Here is a 24,498-nt window from a genome sequence, read left to right as displayed (position 1 = left end):
AAATTTTAGCATATATTGTGAATCATTATTTATAATCATGATAACAAAACAATTTTCTGTTTTGCAAAAATACTTAATTTTGGCATACTTGTATTTCATAAAAGAGCACGAATATGTAACCAGTTCAAAAGTAGTTTCTACCCTGTAGTATTTAGTATTGCAAACTCTTATAATGAAAACTCCAAACCTTCTATACCTTAAAATTTGTTTTGATTTTAAGCAACTCTCTCCTATGCAGTTACTCTGGCAAATAGGAAATGAAACTGTGTTTGTACCGAAGAACAAATCATCGCCGTTGGCAAGACTTTAAGTTAGTTCTCGAAAATAATCGATAAATTTGATGTAATGTATCCTGAAGCATTGTTTTTCAAGGAAACTTATTTATAAATACTTAAAAATGTGAAAATAATCAGATTTAAATGGTATGAACAATTTAGATAATTTTTGTAGTCGTATGTGTTCCTTCGCAAGAGTTCAATATAGTCTCGTTCAATCAGACGCTCGGCTGCCTCTGTAAATCTTCGTCAAGCAGAGAGTCTCCCTTGCTTGTCGGGTATTAACGGGACAACCGAGCGTCTGGTTGAAGTAGACTGGAGTTAAATATTGCTTGGATCCATTTAATTTTTGAGAAATATTTTCATTTCTGATACATAGTTTGATTGAATTAATTCTATCTTTAAAAATTACTAAACATGATTCATATGATGTTTTCCCGGAATTCTTAAAATTGTCGGAAAAGCACGAAAATTCGTATTATTAAAATGTGCGTAATTAAAATCTGGATAGGAAACTATTTGTCTTGCAAAATTACATAATGTTAATTGAAGATTAAATAGAAATCGATAAAATCACTTCCTGTCAGTACTTCAATACTTTGATGATTAAATTTATCTCCTCCGAAATGATGCCTCCGACTATCAGTACTTTCAGTACTTTGATTTTTCTTTTATATGTCATGTTTATAGCTGACTTTAGCATATTGCATATCGTCTCCGAAACATATATCATATTGAAACCTTGAGATGAATCTAACCATAGTAACTTTGTAATTTGGCAAAGTTTTATTTTAAAAAAAGTGGATGTTACCCCCCTCCCAATCATGTACGACTTGTCTAATATGTAGAGGGGAGAAAATGGCAACTTCTATTTTACGGAAAGTGCATTATCAAAAATTGCACAGGTTCTACGTTGTGTTGAATAGGTATGGAATAATGACGACTTTAAATGATTCAATATAAACTTATGTTAAGGCGTTAAAGATCGTGAGTAGCTTTATTTGATAATTAGAATCAAACTAATAGACAGAAGACGGAGGAAATTCGAACAAATAGTGAAACCCACGTGAAAACTTTTTTTTTTTTTTAAAGAAATTAACTTTAACAAAGTTGCAGTGATTCACAATTTCACCATTCTTTAGCAGTAAATATGAAAATTGACTATGATGCAACCACTTGCACATTGCTACACACTGTATTTGTTATGATTGTTATTCAACACTTAAATAACACTGAGAATTGGAGGTCAAAAACATAACGACATATTAACAGCAAAAATAGATAAATAGATCTTATGGTGTTAATGGAAACAGGTGCAGGTGTTAGACAATATGAGTACTTTTCAAAGTAAAATGTTCAATTGATTTTTGTCATCATGACATGCATGATTATTATGGTATCGGGCCCCCTATATACCTGTTCGCCTAAGTCCGTTCGCCCTAGGTCCGTTCGCCCTAAACCTTGTTCACCCTAAACTTTGTTCGCCGTAAACCTGGTTCGCGCCTTGTTACTGTGTGTTGACCAGCCGATGATAAGCTCATTTCCTGCAGCCCGTTTTGTTGTTTTTATAATAATTCGCTTGATGTTTTTTTTAACAATTAAAGAAATTGATACTTTAATTGGCTCATGCAGAAACTAAGCAGATGATTACCACCTATTCTATCTTTAACGAATTTACATAACACAATCCTTTGATCTCTAAATGAGATATATACGGAGATTTCATAATCATAGTAAGGTTACTATATTTTGAGGTGAAATTTAAGATAATTACAAAATAAAAACAGAAGAATATAAAATGTAGTAACATTAAAAAAATTAAATAAATCAATTCACAAGTCTTCGTATCGATATCATGTCACCGTCAGTCAATTGGTGATTATTATGTAAAAGAGGAAAGGGTGGTATTGTTTTCATTTATTAATCTCTTCATAATGTTTAAATTGATCAGAATACAAAAATATATAATCCTCTGTAAAAATAAGGTGAACGGACCTAGGGTGAACAGCATCAAGGGTAAACGGACCTAGGACAAACTAAAACTAGGGCGAACAGCGTCAAAGGCGAACGAACAGCCAATCATTATCATTGAGGTGTGTTACTTAATATATTATAAACATAATTAATAACAGATTCAGCTAGATTTTATGGTTTATGAACCAATTTTAATGTTTATTTCTGGGGGAAGCAACATCAGTATCAGCTAGATCTTTCCATATTTCAGTCAACAGAATGCATCCCATTTCTTGAAAAGAGACACTGTGTCACCATTGTGTGCATCTGTAAGATTCTGTTCCAACACTCCCACTGACAAAGCAGGATCAGCATCTACCAAAAATGAAAGGTTTGTATTGATTTATATTGATCGAGTTCCGAGACAGCTGAGTGTTTATTTAACTTAATTCTCTTTAATCATTTGCTTGCAAAGTGATTATCAGCAGGTGTAGGTATTTGATACTTGTGAATGATTTCAATACACAATACTGCAAACCGATATGTATTTGCGTGAGGGAAATTGTCGCAAGGTTTGTGAGAGCCTCGTTGTTGCAGATATCAGCCAGTCACCAAATTTTTCTGATATTTTATTTTCTAGATAGTCTACTAATTGATCACGAAAATCAGTTGTGAAGAACCAGTATACTGTAAACCAACTAGTATTCGCGACAACTTTATTTTGCGATTAACCTGTAATGAACTGGTTTGCAGCGCCTAATTTTTGTGACCAAGTCTTGTCAACACATGTTTATACTACAGCTATATGGCAAATACTAGTTTGCAATATTCGTGACAATGAGGCTCTCGCAAACCTTGCGAAAAATTTTCGCAAGAGAATGATAGGCGGTTTACAGTATCATCGGTTAATTGCCAAATAAATTTGTTGTAAATAAAAGTTGGTTCACTGTAGAATATAATAGTTTTTTACATAAGTACTGAGTGTTCTAAAGTGACAACAGCTAGAATGTTTATAGCTTTAATTTATTGACGTATTTTGTGAAGTTCATAACCTCTTGGACTAAGTTAGAGTATAGGTTTTATTGGTCTCTGAACAGAGCTTTTATAGATGCTTTCACAGTAACTGCGGTACTGCTCTCTTGAAAGGCCAATTGATAACATTTTACAAACTTTCAGTGGAAAGATAATTAAATAGCATACAGATTTAACAGTTGCCGATGCGTCATATTTCACCAAACTATGTGTTGGTTTGCCCAAAAAAAGAGAGAAGTACTATAGTTACTGTGATGGGATCTATCACAATTATATTTTCTGTAGATGTCAACTGTGAAACATAAATTAATTAACTGAAAATGCACAGTGTTTTGAATTTTGAATATTGATCCTCACGCCCTCCCTAAATGACTGTGCACACACTCGGAAAATAAGACACAGACACAAACTAATGTATTTTTTATTTGGTGATCAAATACTGTTTTCTGAATATATTTGTAAAACACATTTCAGACAAAAGGAGGAAAAGAAAACAATTTATTTACCAGGAACATCAGCATCATATTTATCCCCACAGATCAATCAAATTGCAGAGAAGGTATGTAAAGAAATTTTGGTTTGAAAATTAGTTTATATAATTTAATCTGATATAATAAAACACAATATAAAATGAATATGCATAAATATCAACTAGTCTAAGAGCTTTTATCTTGATTTTCAAGGTTTTTAAGGTATGACACTAATATTGATATACATTAGTCCAATTGGACTAGTGTCTGTTTACATTTACTTGTATGGTTGGCAATTATAGTCTGTCCACTACATTATGTATTCTCATCATACTGATATGTGATTTGGAGCTCCAGAAAGATGGTAGAAGCCCAAAGAAATTCAGACAAATGTACATAAATAATTAATTGCTAAGAATTTTAGCAGAACTTTTACTACTCCAACGGGACTGACTAGGCAAATATTGGACTTAATAATCATCATTAGTGTAAGACTAACAGACTTAAGTTATCTTAATGTTGAACCCTAGCTGTTTACATAATATTATGTTTGTCAGTTTAAGATTTTATGGTTTTGGTAATTATAACTGTCATAACATTAATCAAGGCAGTCATAGAAATTATTTTAAAATGATTGCAAATCCATTTAAATACTGTATTTTACATATTTTAATACATGTGTATGTATTTGCATTTATTTCAATAATTTGTATTACATGAGAAAACTTGTTTATGCAAAATATCCCCCTTAGTCAAGTTAGTAAAGGGAGAGATTCCCCCTCATAGTAGCTTTGAAATGTTAAAAGATATGTTATTGAATAAAGATAAGTACCGTACATGTACTTTTTGATGGAGTTTGCTACGTGTAGATTTATTGTTCTCTGTGATCTTTTGTAGACAGGTGCGTCCTTAAAATTGACTGACCAATCAACTGCTGAGAAAAAGATACCTGTCGTAATCACTGCGGCTTCTCCAGAGGACATTCAAAAGGCAGTTAAAGAGGTACTGTTAACATACGATATTTAGCATGGACGATGTTTGGCAGAAAATTATTCTTCAACAAGTTAGCGTGGATTTGAATGAGCGTATTTATGAATAAAGTCTATTCTTGTACATACAGTGTATACAAATAACATAAAAGTGATGTACTTGATTTAGTGGAGGCGGCTTTCCACCAGACATGCTAATAAGAATACACAGCCAGATATGTTACACTTCAATTATCTACACGACTCAAATTAAGAAAAAAATTCCAAATTCTTTCCAAACTGTAACTATGATAAAATCCTTTGACTGATAGATGTCCAACTTGAATTATAGATAGATGATATGATAATGAAGAGTGAAATTTAGCAAAAATTTTTACCTTGACTTTATTTGAATTTCAAGGTCATTAATTATTTAAAAAATATTAGTCGAGTCATATTATAACAGAATTATTTAAGATAAGCACATAAACCATATATAGATGATATAAAACATAGCTCAACCCTACTAAAAATATTTGACCCAATTTTTAAGTCAATTTTATTTATTTTGTTTTTGCAAAACCTGAATACACTGATGTGACATTTAAACTAGGTAACATCATAGTATTTCACTAATATTAAACTTGCTCCAAATTACAAACCTATGGGAGAAAGGGAGACATATTTACAAAAAAAAGGCAATACCCACTTGTTTATTTAAGTTGGATTTGAAGAGTCTCCAGCTTTGTGTGTGTATATATATAGAGAGATCTGATGTAATAAAAAATATATTTTATTTTTGTCATTATATCAACAGATAAATGAAGTCTTACAGGCCCATTTAGCAGAAATAAGGTCGGCACAGCCTGTTCAAGAAAGGTAAGACGGAGTCTGAGACATCTATGCATTGTTTACCTGTCAATTATACCGCATATCAATTTCAAATCTAAAGAACATGCAGGTCTGGATCCACATAAGATTGTTGTAAAGATTTTTTTTTTCTAATCATTATTCTGTGGCTAATACTGTCATTGTATTCCATCCATTTACATGAAATATGTAAACATGTGAAAATTTATGTAGAAATGTGCTCAATTATCCATGTATTATAGCCATGTATTACATATTTAGACATGTATGTTAAGTTGTCTATACCAGGTAAAGTTTTACAAATCTATCAATCCAAAAAATGGAAGTGTAACATTTTGAAGATTTACAAGAAAATTCCAGTTTTAGACCTTAAATTAATGTGAGAAACGCTAGGAACAGTTACTGTGTAATTATGTTCAAAAAGAATTAACAGATAAAAAATCAGCTTGAAGAAAACCTTTTACTGGTATATTGAACCAATGTAAACAAAAACATGGCACGAGCATTGTTTGCATAACAAATAATTGTGAGCTCTGTATCTTTCTAGATAACTCTATGACTGATGCTAAAATTTTGGTTGATCATTTTTACAAAATCGTGACTATGCTCCTTTAAAACCATATATTTATGAAAAAAAAATTTTTTTGATCAGAATTGTTTCTCTTATTGATTAGGAACTTATTATTTACAGGCTTGAAGAACTTGTTTTCATACCCCGAGACAAGGCTGGTTTTTTGTTGGATGAAAAGTCCTCCAGTTTACTTGATGTACAAAACGAGGTACTCCTGATCAGAAATGTCTCATAGAGAATTCTCGTTTTCAATTGATATTTTTATCAGATTATGGGAATAATTGATACATGTATTATCAAGAATGATAAAGTACTCTGAATTAAAAAAAAATTGAATACAAACAAAGAATAATTGTTCAAGCTGTATTCCCATTTATGTATATTATTTCACCTTTAAAGTTAATGCTTACAATTACAGTTATTTCAATTACGGAAAAGTGAAATTAAATTTATCAAATTAATTGAAACTATCATATGAACCTAAAGCTCTCAACATTCTAATGTTGTTTCTTAATTTTGGAAAAGGAGTACACGTTCCTAAGATGCCTTGCTTTATTGGTTCTGACTTTCCAATATTTTGATTGTTATTTGTTTTCAGACTGCTACTCAAATCAAAGTGATGTCAGATCTGCAGGACGAACAAATCCTACTGGTTTTAACAGGCCCCGGTCAACAGAACATCACCGAAGCAATGGAAAAGGTATGCAAGACTGATTAAGCTCAAATTCTAAATTAACATCGGTCATCGGTAAATTATTTTAAAGCAAATTTTAGGACAAGCAAGCTTTAAAATTTTCCAAGGAATTCATGATGTGCTATAATTGCGTCAAGGAAAATTGCATAGGAAATTCATGACAATTTATTTAATATTTATTTTCTTTTGGTTTTAGATAAAGCAACTTGTTCTTCAGAGGCCGTAAGTTTTTTTGATAAATAATTTCTTATAAAGATTTTAAAACATTACTCAAATGTAATAGATTGTAAGGCAATTTTTATGTTGCATTCATTTCCACATTGCTGAGGGGTATATTTAAGATACCAAGAAACTTTTATGCATTATTGTTGATTAAAATACCCCTTACAACAAGTTTTGAGGGGTACAGTAAAACACGGTTATAACGAAGTCCCAGGGATTGGCTATTTTGCTTCGCTATAAGCTTAGTTCGTTATATCCATCAAGTTTACAAAATCTTATACAGTCACAGAGAATGAAAATCTCTTCACTGTAAGTGTCAATTCATAAATTAAGCATGTTCACTATAAATGTGTTTTACTGAATAATGTTTTTGACCTGTCAGTTTGTCAGTCCATCAGTCCTGTTTTTTTTTTTTATGTAAGCGCAACTTCAGTTAAACCACTTTTCTGATTTTCAAATGAAAATCAGAAAAAATAAGAACAAAGAAGTTGTAGAGATGTAAAATATGTTGTTGTGCATTGCAGCAAGGAAACAGTAAAACTAGACCATCCACCATTTAACCAGTTCATGAAGTTAATAACAAGTATGCAAGAGGTAATTACGATGTACTGTAAACATATTACATTTGGCAGTGTATACTATTTACCTTTTTTTTTTGGTAGAAAGCAGCTTCGGATCTGCTAAATCAAGAAGTACAACACCAAATGCTGTAAATGCATGTTTATTTATGAATATGTCAATTCAGAATTTCATGCACAAAATCAAAAATATGCAAACTTATTGGAAATCCAAATTCTACCAAATATGCTAAGCATAATGTGTTTATAGAATATTACAGCTGTAATTTTTTTGGTAATCTCATTTCCCCAGAGGAGGTAAATGTTTGCACTGAAAATTGTTTTCAAGTGTAATAATGCATCTTGAAAATGAAAATTGAAAAACAGGAAAACAGTTTGTAAAATTTGAATTCTTAGAATCTTCAAAAGTCATTTTGGATTTACTGTAAACCAATTTTCTTTTGTTTATCAACGAGAAAATTTCCTGGGGTACGAACATCATTGGAACTATATTATAATAATTGTGAATTTTATTGTGAATAGGTCTTGTAATGATCTAGTACTTCAGAGTTTATTGAATTTGATGAAAATTATCTACAAAGGCTCAATCACGAAAATTAATCCACAGTACTACAGGTATATCGTGAATTAAAGTGGTGTGGGTTTAATGTAGCTATACTGTGGTTTCACTAGGATTTATTGAATATCAATTCCCATGGATTTTGTTGTTGAGTTGATCCCCAAAATCCAACATTTATTGATGCAAAATTTCTATGTAACATATTGTATTGATAAGACAATTGGCCACAGATTTACATATGTTTGAAACTGTGATTTTTCATGAAATCCACGGAAAAAAAAATCCCCACGAATGTAAATGAAACATGATTATGTACGGCATGATGGCAATGTTAATGATGTATTTTTAATCTCACACAGACTGGTGTCCGAATTCAGCTTGATAGGACACAAGATGGTGATGTTGCTAAAATTTTTGCTAAGACTCGAGAGGAATTGGAAGATGCTAAAGCCAAGGTACAGTAAATTAAAACAGGATGTGGGATTATTACAGACATGGTTGACATATATATATCTGATACTAGTTAAGATTCTGAAGAATGGCAAAATCGGTCAATGCTTTTTCTTTTAAGGAAAAGTTTAAACCAAGCAATGTCATGAACTTTGATCGTGAAATCTGCAGCAATGTCACGAACTTTGATCGTGAAATCTGCTTGCACATGTGCTACACTAACAACTAGTACTTCCCCTCAGATTTATATAGTTTTAAAATTCATGGAAAAATGAGTCCAGTCACTTGGAGGACAGAAGTGTTTTTGATATTCGACGAAAACTCTTTTTTAGTTAAGTTGGGATATGCAAATTGACAGAGCCATGCAGTTTCACTAGCCATCTGTGATACTTGTATTCCTTTGGTGGTTATTTTAAATGATTCTTTAATACATAAACTATTGTTGGATTAAGAAAAAACCCAACAAAAGCATTAGTATTCATGAAAAGTGGGATTTTGTTGTCCTTTTCCAAAAGGTTTAGCTACATGTAAATACATGTACATATTACGTATATCCCTTTTTTTTGTGTGTCACAAAATTTGCAAAAAATTTGGAAAATGTGTAGCATTTTTAATATCCGCCAGTCATTTTCTGCGATTTTAAATTTTTCTTATAGAAAATAAAAAAAAATTTCATTTCTGCGTATTCAATAATTTGTGTTTAAAAGACATCATGAAAAAAGTGACAATTAAGGCAACACGAAAATTACTGGATATATTTTATGTGCTAACCTCAAAATGGAAACAACTATAAGATTAATGCACGATCAGTGCTGTAACAACAAACTGATTTAAATTGTACTGTTTTAAAAGGTCCTTCCAGACATTTTTTATTAGCTCACCTGAGCCAAAGGCTCAAGTGAGCTTTTCTGATCACAATTTGTCCGTTGTCTGTCGTCGTTGTCGTTGTCGTCGGCGTTGTAAACTTTTCACATTTTCATCTTCTTCTCAAGAACCACTGGGCAGATTTCAACCAAATTTGGCACAAAGCACCACTAGGTGAAGGGGATTCAAGTTTGTTCAAATGAAGGGCCACGCCCTCTTTAAAGGGGAGATAATTGAGAATTTTTGAAAATTTGTTGGTATTTTTCAAAAATCTTCTTCTCAAAAACTATTCGGCCTGAAAAGCTCAAACTTGTGTGGAGGCATCCTCAGGTAGTGTAGATTCAAGTTTGTTCAAATCATGGTCCCCAGGGGTAGGGAGGGGCCACAATGGGGGGATCAAGTTTTACATAGAAATATATAGACAAATTCCTTAAAAATCTTCTTCTAAAAAACTATCAGGCCAGAAAAGCTCAAATAAAAATGGGAGCCTCCTCAGATAGTGTAGATTCAAGTTTGTTCAAATCATGGTCCCCGGGGGTAGGGTGGGGCCACAATGGGGGGATCAAGTTTTACATAGGAATATATAGAGAAAATCTTTTAAAATCTTCTTCTAAAAAATTATTAGGCCAGAAAAGCTCAAATAAAAGTGGAAGCTTCCTCAGGTAGTGTAGATTCAAGTTTGTTCAAATCATGGTCTCCGGGGCTAGGGTGGGGCCACAATTAGGGGATCAAGTTTTACATAGAAATATATAGACAAAATCTTTAAAAATCTTCTTCTAAAAAACTATCAGGCCAGAAAAGCTCAAATTAAAATGGAAGCATCCTCAGGTAGTGTAGATTCAAGTTTGTTCAAATTATGGTCCCCGCGGTAGGGTGGGGCCACAAGAGGGGGGTCATGTTTTACATAGGAATATATCGAAAAAAAATTTAAAAATCTTCTTCTCAAAAACTATAAGGTCAGAAAAGCTTTAATTTGAGTGGAAGCATCCTCAGATAGTGTAGATTCAAGTTTGTTCAAATCATGGTCCCCAGGGGTAGGGTGGGGCCACAATTAGGGGATCAAGTTTTACATAGAAATATAAAGACAAAATCTTTAAAAATCTTCTTCTAAAAAACTATCAGGCCAGAAAAGCTCAAATTAAAATGGAAGCATCCTCAGGTAATGTAGATACAAGTTTGTTCAAATTATGGTCCCCGGGGGTAGGGTGGGGCCACAAGAAGGGGGTCATGTTTTACATAGGAATATATCGAAATTTTTTTAAAAAATCTTCTTCTCAAAAACTATAAGGCCAGAAAAGCTTAAATTTGAGTGGAAGCATCCTCAGATAGTGTAGATTCAAGTTTGTTCAAATCATGGTCCCCAGGGGTAGGGTGGGGCCACAATTAGGGGATACATTTTTATACAGGAATATATAGAGAAAATCTTTAAAAAAATTTCTTTTCAAAACTTTATGGCCAGGAAAGCTCAAATTGTAACCATCCTCAGATAATGTAGATTCAAGTTTGTTCAAATCATGGTCCCTGGGGGTAGGGCGGGGCTACAATGGGGGATAAATTTTTATATATAGAGAAAATCTTTAAAAATCTTCTTCTCAAAACTATAAGGCCAGGAAAGCCCAAATTTAAGTGGAAGCATCCCAAGATCGTAAAGATTCAAGTTTGTTTAAATAATAGTCATGGGGTATGGTGAGGCCACAATGGGGGATGAATTTTTACATAGGAATATATAGAGAAAATCTTTAATATCTTCTTTTTAAAGACTATTTGGCCAGAAAAGCCTAAACTTGTGTAGAGGCATCCTCGGATAGTGTAAATTCAAGTTTGCAAAATCACAGCCCCTAGTGATAGGGCTGGGCCGTGATGGCGGTTTGAATTTTTACATAGGAATATATAGAGAAAAATCTTTAAAAATATTCTGGGAAAGTTTTCGGTCCAAAACTCAGTACTTAGTGTGAAAGCACAGGTTATGCAGATTTAAGTTTGATGAAACCATGATTCCCTAGAGAAAAGGGGGGCCACGAAATGGAGGGGGGGGGGTAAATTGGAATAGAGAAAAATCTTCTTACAGGTACAACAACAAAAGGGGCTTGGTATTTACCCCAAAAAAGAGGTGGATAAAAATTGGCAGATTTTCTATTTTTTTTAGCAAGATCTACTGTACTTAGTTGTCAAGATATTTTGATACTGTAATGCTAATTTGATCAGAATTAAGGCAATTGTTGCTCAGGTGAGAGATGTGGCCCCTGGGCCTCTTGTAATACATGTACTGTACCATTTACATGACTGTATATTTACCTATATACATTTTTTTTTTTTAGATACAAGAAAGCATGGATTCGTAAGTATAAGCACTGCCCATGTTGTGTAATCCATATGGTCCAATATATATTTATGGTAGATGTATAAGTAAAGCATTGAAAAATTATGATGAGGCTATTCCTACTGAGTTTTGAATTCTGATGTATATTGATTGTAGTGTCAGGAGCAGAGCGTTTACTTTTGAAACTGATACCAGTGCATGGAATAGATTTATAGGCAAAGAGGGCGCTAATATCAACAGGATCAGACAAAGGCTCCTAGAGGTTGGTTACAGGTTTGAGAAATCAGCTAGAATTGCTTTATGTGGGTTTTTTGGGGGGTAAATATATTAGGTATTTTGGAGGCAAGCAGTACATACAGTGTACATAAAACATACAGATATTGTTTTAATATGGTATATATTTTTATCATTTTTTATGGCATCAGTTTTGACGCCAGTACAAGCTTGAATTTGTTTTGAATCTGTCACAAGAATGAATGATAAAGGAACTTTAACTGTTTGGGTTTTTTTTATGAATGTATAGATAGAATTATTTTCATTTTCATGTACCAAAAAAATTCTAGAACTCGATCATTGTACGATGTACATATGTTCATGTTTATCTTTTATAACAAATACATATGACTAGTAGGTATTTTTTAGTTAAAAAATTGGATTAGGGGTTGACTAAATCACATTGTCAGATTGTTCTGCTCCAAATAATGACTGCATTTTCCCCACTTAATTGCATTTTATTCAAAATTGTATATATTTCTTTTACACGTACAGTATACATGTACATGTTCAGTGGCGCACAAACACAAATGAACTTTAAAGTAAAGAGTGTTCTTGGAAAGTATGAATAAATGCACTATTGTTCGTGTTTTCACGTATTCCTGCCATGTAAACTATTCATATCTATATCAATTTAAATATACATGTATATACACATTCATTTTCTGTAAACTTAAAAAAGTTTCTAGTAAGAAAAGTGTGGGTTTTTTTTGGTATTTTAGGTAGACCCATCTCTGTCTCTTAATACAGTCCAGAATAAGAGGAAACAGGTGACTGCAGTTTATTTGTTTGGAAGTACAGATGTTAGTGAGGACAAATTTGAAGAGGCTGCCTCAATGGTAAGTAAAACTATTGTTTTAAAACTTTTTAAAAATATTATATAAATAGTATTGTAAATGTCACATGGCATGCTCAGATTATACTGTCATGGTGACTCCTTTTTTATTTCCAAATATATAATTGAAATAATGTAAAGATATTTTATTATGCCCCCCCTTCGAAGAAGTGAGGGCATATTGCTTTGCTGCTGTCTGTCAGTCGGTCGTCGGTCCACCAACAATTTCCGTTCATTTTCTTTGCAATGGATGAACATATTGGAATGAAATTTGGTATACATGGTTAAACATGGATATATGGTTATGATCGAGCAATTTTTGACAGAGCTATGTCCCTTGGACATAGAAAAATTCCAGTTATTTGCAGTTTCCGCTCATTTTCTTCACTGAGGGTGCACATATTGATATGAAATTTGGTATACAGGTTTATCATGATATTATATCTAGATCAAGTTTTACTTTGGGTACGATCAAGCAATTTCGACAGAGTTATGACCCTTGGACTTAGAAAAATTCCAGTTATTTGCAGTTTACGTTCATTTTCTTTGTGGATGTTTCCAAGGGAGGGGGGCATAAGTGTTTTACAAAATCTCTTGTTCAAAATTGAAATAGGATTGAGCTATAGACAAAGCCAGGTGTTTCAATATTAATAAGTTACTTCATTCAAAAGCCTTTCCATGCCTCGAAGGATGAATGAGGCTGTTAAACATAAGAAACAAAGATTGCTTGCAACAACTTGCATCTAGTCCTTCTGTTCCAACCCAGCTCTCTCTTTCTCTCCCTCTTTCTCCAGTGCACCTCCAAGTGTTCTATTGTCTTCATCCTCGCTTTCTCTTTCTTTCCCTCTGGAGCCATCGTTTACTTAAATATAATTTAAAAAATCACATAGTTTTTCTGAAGTCCAACCCATCCCTCTGTAACCTTCCAACTTTAGACTCGGTACATTTTATTTATATAATCTCTGCCTTACCAGTATATCATTTTATATAACAGTAAATGATAGCCAACAGAACAGAATTTACATTAGAAAAGATAAAGGGTTTCAAGAAAGCTAAGATATCAAGACTATATTGTTAGTCACTAAAGGAGAAGTAATGGCAACCAGGGGAACTTTGCGAGGGATCAAGATGTTCCATGGATCAAATTTGAGTCATTTTGGGTCTCTTGAACAGTTGCTGCACTTGTACTGCCCTAGTAGGGAGTTGAGTAATGTTTAAGTGGTCTATGGTATCATGATGAATTCATTTGAATGACAAAACAAGCTGGTCTCTCGTACTGGTTTAAATGTTATCGCATTTTACTGTTTTTTTTCCCCAGGTCAATGAAGAAATGAAAGCAGTTGAAAAGGCTTTTGGTAAATCCAAGCAACCAAAACAAAGGTAATACAACAAAAGCACAATTTAACAAAACATTCCCTCAGGAGAGGAAATGATTATTGAATGTATAGTGGATTAAATAAACTAATTTATTTATTATACCCCCCACAAATGAAGTTTAGGGGATGTATAGGAGTCACCTTGTCCGTCCGTCTGCCTGTCCTTTTGTCTGTGCAAAACTCGTGTCCGGTCCATATCTTTCTTATGGAAAAACATTGGAAGTTCTTACTTCACACAGATTGCTTATGACCTAAGTGTGTGTCATGACCTTGACCCAAGGTCATTCGGTCAAGGTCATGGGCAGAAAAAGTGCAAAATTGGTGTCCGGTCTATATCTTTCTTACGGATAAATATTGGAAGTTCATACTTCACACAAAGATTGTTTATGACCAAGGGGTGTGTCATGACTTTGACCCAAGGTCATTAGGGTAAGGTAGAGGTCACTGGCAGGAAAAGTGCAGAATTTGTGTCCGGTTTATAGCTTTTTGAATGTAGAAACATTAGAAGTTCTTAATTCACACAAAGATTGCTAATGACCTGAAGGTGTGGCATGATCTTGACTCAAGGTCATTTAGGCAAGTTGAACAACATTGTTTAAAAAATGATTAGAAGGTGAAATTTGACACAAAACTTGCTTTTGTTAGGGCACATAAAATTAATTTTTAGATTATCATCCCCGCCTGTCCCTCTGAAAATGGCCCACCTGATGTATTTAACATCTTTTTTGAAAAAAAAAATTGTGTAGAAAAAAAATTTTTGAAAAAAAAATTGTGCTCGGTATACCAAAAATTCAAAACAAAAACATCATATGGCAGAATTTTAAGAAAAAGTAAAAAATGGCTAACAAACGACATTTTCTTTCAATTTAAAAAACTTTTATATCACACAAATACACATTAGAAAACATGCTAAGGTTACGATGCTTTTTTCCAATTAATTTACACTTTAAAATTGATAGAGATGAAAGATTATCATTTTGCCCAAAAGACTATTCATTTAAAAAAAAGTGCAAGAAATCATGTATTCTTTTCATAAACATGAAAGATTAGATCACCAGGCATTGTTTAACTAAATTTTCTAACACTTCTGACAGAACATATTCTAAATTCTTTGTTTTTTTATGTTTTGAATGAATTTAAAGGCATTAATTCCTTTTTAGGTTGAAAGAAATGGATTTTGAATTTGAAACTGAAAACCCAAATGCAATGAATGTTTTTATCGGCAAACAAGGAGCCAATATTAACCTATTACTTGAAGAACTTCGCAAGGTAGGTTGAAGAAGAAGCATCAGGCAAAAAAAATTATTTTATAGTTATCAGGCATTGCTACTTCAGGTTTAAATTCTTCCACATTGATGAACTTTATTGTCATACTAAAATTAGAAGGGGAATAGCTCTTCGGAAACTGAGTTATTCCCTTTGTAAATTATCCATTTTATTACACCTTCCTGCTACTTTCTATTTATACCCTGCATATTGGATATTGTTTTGCTGCTGTCCGTCTGTTTGTTGATCGGTCGGTCCACCTATAATTTCCATTTATTTTTCTTCGCAGAGGTTGCACATATTGAAATGAAATTTGATTTACAAATTTATCATAATAATATCAAATTGAAGTATGATTTTGGGTATGATCGAGCAATTTTGGACAGAGTTATGCCCCTTGGACTGAAAAAAATTCCAATTATTTGCAGTTTCCGTTCATTTTCTTTGCAGAGGTTGTACATATTAAAATGGAATTTGATATACAGATTTATCATAATAATCATAATGTTTAAGTCAAGTTCAACTTTGGGTGTGGTTGTGAAATTTTTGACAGAGTTATGCCCATTTGACTTTAAAAAATTCCTATTACCAGTATTTGCAGTTTCCGTTCATTTTTTTAATGGATCTTTCCAAGGGGAGGGGGGCATAAGTGTTTCACAAACATGTCTTGTTGATTTGAAATGTTTGGCCAAGAATCTGTGATCCCATTAAAGCCATTTTTGTACATAAATGCTCTTGTCACTTATTCATGCTGGTTATCTCAGCAATACCCATGGGGCAAAGAAAAATAACACCTGAATAAATACCCAATATCCCTGTGTTCAGTCACCCCTTTGCACAGTTTGAAGATGACTGCTTTGCAGAAAGTCAAGATTTTAAAATATCTGTGTCAGAAAATTGCTAATGTAAAATTTTCAGTACAAAAAAAAATTGATATAGATTTTTCCCCCGAATTACCAAGACTAAGGTTAAAAGTCTTTGTACGTAATATACATCCAAACTACGATTTTTTCACGAAATTTCAGGCCCAAAGTGGGGGATGTGTATAATACACAATTGCATAATTATTGTATTTAGGCAAATTGCGCTAAGTTGAAATAAATTTGAATTCAAAATTACACTACAGTTACTGTGTGCTGTGTACTCATATTAAAATAGAGCAATTGTTATTTAAAGAATGTGAAATAGATAGTTAAAAAAAAAGAACGAATAAAATCCACCCACCTGCCCCACTTCTTTTTTTTTTATCGCAAAACAGAATAAGAATCTTAAAACTAATTTTTTGTGGCCTAACATTCTCTTGCCTTTATTTTTCTTTCAGTTGGATTCTTCAATAGCATTCAAGAGATTATCAAATAAAATTGTGAGATTACTGTATCCAGATAGTATGGATGCTGACAAACTGAAAGAGGCTGAATCCTTGGTAAGTTGTATAATTTAATATTGTTTGCTGATCATAGATATGGCAGATATTTTTTTAGTGAAATAGAGGGTAGAGTGTCACTGTTCAGTCAGTCAGATACTGTTAACATGTAAGCCCCCATATCTACAAATTTTACAAGCCCTTCAACTGTACCTAGTACTATTTTCTTTATTAAGGTTCGGGAAAGAATGGTGGAGATTGAAGAATATCTGGAAACTCGTCAAGCCCCGCAGAGGGAGAAGGGAAAGAAGTAAGTTGTTTTATTCTTCATCATTAAATCACTTGTTCCATAGTCAAGATACAAAACAAGGCATATCTGACTGCCAATCCATCGCATGAAAAAAAAAATTCTCTCGTCGGTGTATCAAATTAGACATGATTATGAGTTCATCTGGCCAGACCTTGTTCATTTCAGGACCTTTACACAACAAAATGTTCATTTCACAATCCACCATCATTAAATTTAATTATCACATATATTTCATTGCCTTATAGAAAAGGGGAACAACTAAACTTTAAATTTTAGTTATAATAAAAATTGAGTTTAATTTAATTTTTTACGGGATTTTGGTTGAAATGTACCATTATTGCATATTTTTTACATTTTTTTTAAACTTCTGCCCACAGGATTTCTTTTTCTGTTTTACAACTGAAAGTTATTGCTAAAAGACATCAAATGGTCAAATAAAAAAAAAATTTACCTCCTGGTTTGCTCCAGGGGTCTTATCAAAGTTGTTTTTTGTATGCCAAATTAAATTTCCCAGATTTGTCAGATAATGGCTATTTTTTTTTTGACAAAGGTGGAAATTGTGATCGCTATAGTATTATCAAAACATTCAGACATATTCAAGTAATAATTAAATACATAACATCACATAATAAGGGTCTTAAATATAAAATATGTGGTTACTATCTTGAAATACTTATATCAACTTTAATTTAGGCAGAGTAAGAAAACGTGAAAGAGGGCTATGCTTGCTAAACCCATTTCACATTTTTAACCAAGCCCAAATACTGCTTGTACTTCAAAACATTTATGTTTATTGTACAATGTTATATCAATTTTGTTCCTCAAATGAGCTATTTTTGACAAATTTCACTGAATATCTGCAGTTGAAATCACAACGCCATAGTGTCAACCAAGCAAAAAGATGACGTCACAATGCAAATGAAACGCTGCGCGAAGGCGTGCGTACTCGAACTGTACATGGCCATATAAAGTTGATTTTGCAACACTCTCATAATGTTTGTTAGATATATAAAAATTTTCTTTTGTTTGGAAGGCAAATTTCCTTTGAAGCTGCTAATAATGAAGTATGGCATATGCTGATAGGCAAGAATGAAAGCAGCATAAATGCAATCGTTGAAAAGGTGAAGAAGGTAAGGAAATTATTACTGAAAATTTCTGAATAAACGCAAGGAATTAATATCTGCATAAAATCAGGAAAAGCACCCTTTGCAGATTTTTAAAAAAATTATTTATTTTTTCTGGGGTTTGTGAACCATGCAATATTGTACCAAAAATTTAGTGCTTGCTATATTTTATATTCTCACGATTTGACACAAAATGGTGGCATCAAGGAATTAAGTACTCACATAAGATCCACATTCATTAACAAATGATGAACTTCACAAAACAAATCTGTATGTTTCTTTCAGATTGATCCATCTTTGAGGTGTGAATTGAAAAAGCCACGTATTTTTCTGATATCAGATGGGAGTGTTGCTGAAGACAAATTTGAGGAAGCTGCATCAATTGTAAGCTTCTTTTTGGTCATGGATTTTAAAGAGAGTTTGTAAGACAAAAAAAATCAGATATACTGTTAGTCCAATGTTAATGAAATGCTGTATATCATTTATATCACAATGCCAATATTGTTGCCATTTTTAATTTGGTGTGAAGCATCTCTATGGCAAGAGGAATCAATAATGAGAAATCCATGGCTCTACCACCCCAGGGATGCCAAAGGCGGGGCCAAATATACAAAAAAAGCCAAACTTTCATAAATCTTCTTCACTTCTTAAGGGTGAAACTGAATTTTGTAAATATTTGAAAGAACAGTGATTAACGAAACAGTACCGTTTAAACAGGGAAATATTTTGTGCTGAATTTTCATGGCTCATGAAACACTAAATTAATAAACCTTTTTTTCACTATAATCACTATAATGCAAGTATGATTTGTTATTACATGTACTATTTATTTGTTGGTTTTCATGATAGAGGAATATAAAACGCATTTACTCAATTCACTTTCTACACTGTCTTAGTAGTTTGCTTGTATCTTGTCAAGTGTTTATGATGCATATTTTTGGGGGTTCAAAATACCTCTTATTGTGTTTTTCTTACCAAGATTAATGAAGCTTTGGAAGGAAAACAGAAGTATTTGGACTTGTTTGTGAATGATGTCAAAGGCAAAGAAAGGTATATAAATTCAGATCTTGCTCATGTTGCATTTACAGGTACATTATGTACTTGTGTATCTGGTATATTAACACACGTCAGATTGAAAAGTTCACAACATACATGACCTTGAATCTTTAATTGTTTATTGAAAAGTGTGATTTTTTTTGTAAGATATCATACCAATAGAAGAAAAATTGAAGAAAAAATTATTAAATCGCTCTTTTTTGTGTTCATCAAATATTATTGTCACTGTGAATGGTTAGGACCTAGGAGTCCCTCTGTTTTGTTAATAATACCGTATATGACAACTGTGGATATAACTGTAATCCCTCCTACTATACGTAGTGCAGGATACTGTTTAAAGGGTTATTTTCATCCCATGTTATGTTGGCCCTTCTACACTTGCAAACAGTTTCGCCCCGTCATGAATTTGCCCAGATTTTGATTTGTTAAAAGAGATATTATTCCCTACAATGGAACTCGCCCAGTCTTAAATTTGCCCGCTGACAATGAGGGTGAAAGGGGGGAATATTTCCCTGTATACAGTATATATATTGTACAGTGTATATTCATTTAGAGAATCACCGTACATGCCATTTGTTACATGAAATAATTGTATTAATTTTGTAAAAAGAAAAAAAATACTTCGAGTGGCATATAAATTTTGTTTCACTTGGATTGATGTTCTTAAATTATAACAACTGCCTTTTGTTTTAGACCCTGCATGTTTGAATGCACCATCAGCATATTCTTAAATCTTTACTTCTATGTTTCTTTCAAATATTTAGTGGCAAACACCAGATATTCAAACCTGCAACTGATAGAACATGGCGTATGCTAATTGGCAAGGAGGGCCAACATTTTTATCGAATTATTCAAAATCTGGAAAAGGTGAGTCCTGTAAGAAAGAAGTTGTACTGTTCGAATTTGATGAAGGAAAAAAAGAAAATCAGAATTACCTCAGTGAAATGAATTGTTATGGATTTTTTATTTTTCAGATTGATTCGTCCCTAAATTTGCAAATTATCAGATCGGATATTTCTATATATAACGGCATCATTCTGTGGTCAAAAGAAAATGTTGATGAAGAAAAATTTAAGAAGGCCGTATCAGTAGTGAGTATTTTCTAAGGGGTTAAGTTTTTAGTTTAGAGCCCTGCTAAGGTCACTTGATGTTGTGTGGTATATGTCCATAGACAAGGCACTTTATTTCCGATATTGCTTATAACACGCAGACAAGGCACTTTATTTCCTATGTTGCTTATAACGGGACATCTGATTGGTTAACAATCCGGATGTAAATTTCTGTACCACCTGCTGAAGCTGGGTGTAAATAAATTGTGACGTCACAACACAATTCTTATTTATATCTTTGGTCAAAATAATATGTTTACATTTGCAAATATGTTTCCTTATATGAACCTATAGAATAGCGAAAACGTTCAATTCTGTATGAATGTTTTCGTGACATCACAATGATCATAGCACGCGCATATCACTTGAACACTTGTCTCTTGGATTTTTGTAAGCATAAAATCTCGGTAATTTTAACAGTTCTGAACGATTTGTCCTTTTCAAACGTAAATATAAGTAATAAACAGCAATGTTAAAAAGTTCACCGGGGCTGCGGCTTCAGGGTGAATGGAATACAACCCAGGGTTAATCCCCGTACACCCTTGATTGGACCTGGATAACTAATATTATCTGCTTTGTCTTAGTCTCCCCAACTGTGACAGATAATGATGTCATGTGTAGAAACTCTTACAGACCGATATTGAAATCAATGCACCAAATCAGAACTACTGAGAAACAATGTCAAATAGGAAACACAGCCAATTGTAATATGTTTACTGTAAACTGTAGATACTTGGGGTATGTACATGTAAATTGGTGCTAAGAAGCGAGTACATTAATACTCTTCTTTTTTGCCATAATTCAACATTACAGTAAACCAATTTTTAATAGCGATGACTTTATTTCACAAATTACTAGAGATAAACTTCATCACAGCAACTTTTTTTATGATCAAAATGTAGATTATCTGAAAGTGATAAACCAGAGACAATTGAGGACTAGCTACCGGTAGTTTGCGTCAAGTACTATTAGCGATGAAGAGGCTCATGTGAACCTCACAAAATTTTCCCACACAGGAATAATAGTCGATTTGCAGTGTCTTTAATTTTTTCTCAATTTGAAACTGATTTTTAATGAAATTTTGGAGATGATAACAAACATGTTTTGTGTTTCAGGTAAAAGGGGAAATTGCGAAGATTGAAAAATCCATTACAGGAAATACAGACAGAGAAGGGTACTTGTACAATTTCTTCCTATGAATCCCCCCTGTTATTTTTTTTGTCACATGTTGTTTTAAATTTTGGTAGACTATTAAAATTATTGTTAAGTTGAAACAGAGAATGTGCTTATTAAGAATTCACAAAGTCAGTTTCATTCTCTTACTTTAAACTCATTAACTCAAAAGATATACTGTGAAATCATTAAAATTTGTGGTGGCTCAATTTTCTTGGAATTCATGGGTAGCCCTCTCCCACGAATTTAAATCCCCGACCTAAACAATTTTAGAAAGAGTTATCTTCATTACTGAAACAGTAGGCTACGGATCTACGAAATTACATCCCCTCGAATGAGCAAAAAAGTAATAATTCACTAAAATTGGCCCCCACGAATTTAAATGATTCCACAGTAATGAATTATGTTTAAAATGTATCTTAATTGTTTTCCTCTGGCATTTGCTGTTATCCTGTTTTACTTTGTATTTAATTTTAAATTTGAGGTTATGTGTTATAATTATATGAAATTAATATATAAAGTTTGATATTTTTAAAAACCTTTTTTGTAGCTTTAAGAAAAGGACTTTTACATTCGAAACTCGGGGCCCCCAGGCAATGAGTCATTTTGTTGGTTCTAGGGGTTCAAACATAAAAGCTGTTCTTCAAGAACTACATTTGGTAAGTTGGAATAAATGTGGTGACAGGTTCTTCTCTCCCATCATTTCATATTATCAACTATTCAATGCTTTTTGGGGTATTTCAGTTGAATTCCAACATGACAATTGAGCAAAAAGGAGACAGTTCCTTTCAGTTACTTTACCCAGAAGATATGGAAGAGAATGATTTAGAAGAGGCTACCCACATAGTGAGTATAAATAAGTAATCAGACTGATTTTCTTCCTGGGGTTTGTTAGAATTGACAAATCTTTCCATGCAGTTACAAACGGAACTATTTCATTGTTTACATACTGTGTACTGAAGATTTCTTATTTTATGCAAGTACTAGCTTTATTACACAATCCCGCTGTTTTGTATCAAATTGTGAATGAGGAGCTTTAATCCTAATATCTTATAGTTCTCACTTCTCTGAAATAAAAGTGAGATTTTAAATTCAGTGAGGGTTGCTTCTCGCAGTTTTAAGCAGATATTTATTCCTTACATGTAATTAGAAGTCTACAGTAATTTCAAAACAATAAATGTATTTGAAGCTTGGTTTGATCAACATGAAGCTGCATGGCTCTATTTTATTAGAGTCCTGTCTTGCACCACTGCCCTTTATTGATCAATCTGTTCATCTAATCATTTGACCCTTTATCTGACCTCACTTGTCCAAAGTACATTTTCTTCTCTCCCCTTGAACCACTCTGACTCATATACTTCACCCACAGAGCTCAATATGTTAAGGGGATAGCAGTGATCTTGAACAAGATTCATGATCAAGCAATGACTTTAAACCAAGTTTCTAAGTCAAAGGTTAAGGGTAAGGAGTCTTATGTCCAGGCCAATTATTTTTTTCTTTCTGCCCAATTTGGTTCATACTTCGCCCAAACAATGCCTATGTAAAACAGGTGTGCAGTGACCTTGAACATTCTTTTAAGGTCAAAGGTCAAAACACAGCATTGAAAAATCCTTCTCTGGACAACATAATCTCTTTTTCAACCCCTTGCTGACTTATTCTTCACATAGAAATGATTGTAGGTAAAGGATGTGCAGTGACCTTGAACCAAGTTCCTATTTCAAAGGTCAAAAGTCAGAGCAGATCTCTGAAATTGAATATTTTATCATAATTTCTCATCTCTTGTCCCAATTTTGATCAGACTTTATCAAAACTTTGCCTGTTGCTGCGGGCTGTGCAGCAACTTTCCATTTGGAAACCAAAAATTCTTAAGAGAGCTGTACACGATGTCTCATTGTATAAATTCACTGAATTTCAGATAAACACCTTTTATGTTTTGTGTATTATAGATTGAGAAAGAAGTTAACAGGATCAAGGAATTCTTTGATATCTTCACAACAGATATAAAGGACAAGCAAAGGTATGCATCGGTCTTTGCTGCATGTACAGATTTTTTGTGCAGATGTTACAGTGTGCATATGTATAACAACAAATCCTAGAAGGTTCTTATTAAAACATGGAGAGACAAAATATTTTAGAAATTTCTGCTTTCAAAAAGGGATAACCATTTTTATGTGTTTATTGAAAAACAATATGTTAGATGCTTGGTTTTTTTTACAGCTTTTCTGTAGGATTAAAAGATTAATTGAAAAAATTGTTGAACTTTGTTGTTATATGTAAAATATAACTTAAATGTACTACCTGTTTATTTAAGTTAATACACATGACTAATTTGTTCAAACTATGGATGCCATTTCCTCCTTTGAAAATCTTAATTGTTGTGTACAAACTCGCAAAGACAATGTTACTTTGTAGTGAAAATTCATAAGCATACATGTTTGTTGATGTATACAATGTAAAAGCAATTGAAAGTTCTATTGGTATTTTTAAAAGGAAATGTACATTGTTTACAGTAGACTTGCAGATTCATGAAAAAATAAGATTTGTATACCTTGATTTGATTCAGTTATGTGTTTATGTTTTTTTTTTTTCAAAAGTGGAAAAAACAGAATTTTCAAATTTACAACTGACAGTAAAGAAGCCTGGAATAGACTGATTGGAAAAGAAGGCTACTACTTCAAAAAACTCATCAGACACATAAAAACGGTGAGCTGCCGCTGTGTGCATACAGATGCACGGGCGTTGATTTATTTGAATAGCAAATGAGAACGGAGAGAATAACTCAGTGCA

General features: G+C 32.9%; 1 protein-coding gene across 1 annotated transcript in view; it reads left to right on the top strand.

Moving 5' to 3' along the window:
* The first annotated feature begins 1,104 nt into the window (after positions 1 to 1,104).
* Positions 1,105 to 24,498, top strand: part of LOC105345300 (protein FAM184A) — a 49,654-nt gene continuing 26,260 nt past the window's right edge. Inside the window, exons 1-27 of the mRNA XM_011453413.4 lie at positions 1,105 to 1,201; positions 2,500 to 2,619; positions 3,735 to 3,819; positions 4,628 to 4,732; positions 5,516 to 5,577; positions 6,260 to 6,347; positions 6,738 to 6,839; positions 7,030 to 7,055; positions 7,580 to 7,649; positions 8,552 to 8,647; positions 11,825 to 11,844; positions 11,983 to 12,088; positions 12,822 to 12,938; positions 14,253 to 14,314; positions 15,471 to 15,579; positions 16,898 to 16,999; positions 17,176 to 17,249; positions 18,283 to 18,379; positions 18,659 to 18,757; positions 19,353 to 19,423; positions 20,194 to 20,296; positions 20,404 to 20,520; positions 21,654 to 21,712; positions 22,262 to 22,370; positions 22,456 to 22,557; positions 23,658 to 23,728; positions 24,306 to 24,414. Coding sequence (XP_011451715.3) covers positions 1,134 to 1,201; positions 2,500 to 2,619; positions 3,735 to 3,819; positions 4,628 to 4,732; positions 5,516 to 5,577; positions 6,260 to 6,347; positions 6,738 to 6,839; positions 7,030 to 7,055; positions 7,580 to 7,649; positions 8,552 to 8,647; positions 11,825 to 11,844; positions 11,983 to 12,088; positions 12,822 to 12,938; positions 14,253 to 14,314; positions 15,471 to 15,579; positions 16,898 to 16,999; positions 17,176 to 17,249; positions 18,283 to 18,379; positions 18,659 to 18,757; positions 19,353 to 19,423; positions 20,194 to 20,296; positions 20,404 to 20,520; positions 21,654 to 21,712; positions 22,262 to 22,370; positions 22,456 to 22,557; positions 23,658 to 23,728; positions 24,306 to 24,414 — 2,349 coding nt within the window. The 5' untranslated portion in view covers positions 1,105 to 1,133. The remainder of the gene's footprint in view (positions 1,202 to 2,499; positions 2,620 to 3,734; positions 3,820 to 4,627; positions 4,733 to 5,515; positions 5,578 to 6,259; positions 6,348 to 6,737; positions 6,840 to 7,029; positions 7,056 to 7,579; positions 7,650 to 8,551; positions 8,648 to 11,824; positions 11,845 to 11,982; positions 12,089 to 12,821; positions 12,939 to 14,252; positions 14,315 to 15,470; positions 15,580 to 16,897; positions 17,000 to 17,175; positions 17,250 to 18,282; positions 18,380 to 18,658; positions 18,758 to 19,352; positions 19,424 to 20,193; positions 20,297 to 20,403; positions 20,521 to 21,653; positions 21,713 to 22,261; positions 22,371 to 22,455; positions 22,558 to 23,657; positions 23,729 to 24,305; positions 24,415 to 24,498) is intronic.

Source organism: Magallana gigas, chromosome 9 (assembly GCF_963853765.1).
Source record: "Magallana gigas chromosome 9, xbMagGiga1.1, whole genome shotgun sequence".
NCBI classification, from domain to species: domain Eukaryota; kingdom Metazoa; phylum Mollusca; class Bivalvia; order Ostreida; family Ostreidae; genus Magallana; species Magallana gigas.
Note: the sequence above shows the minus strand (reverse complement) of the source record. Positions and strands in the feature narration are given on the sequence as shown.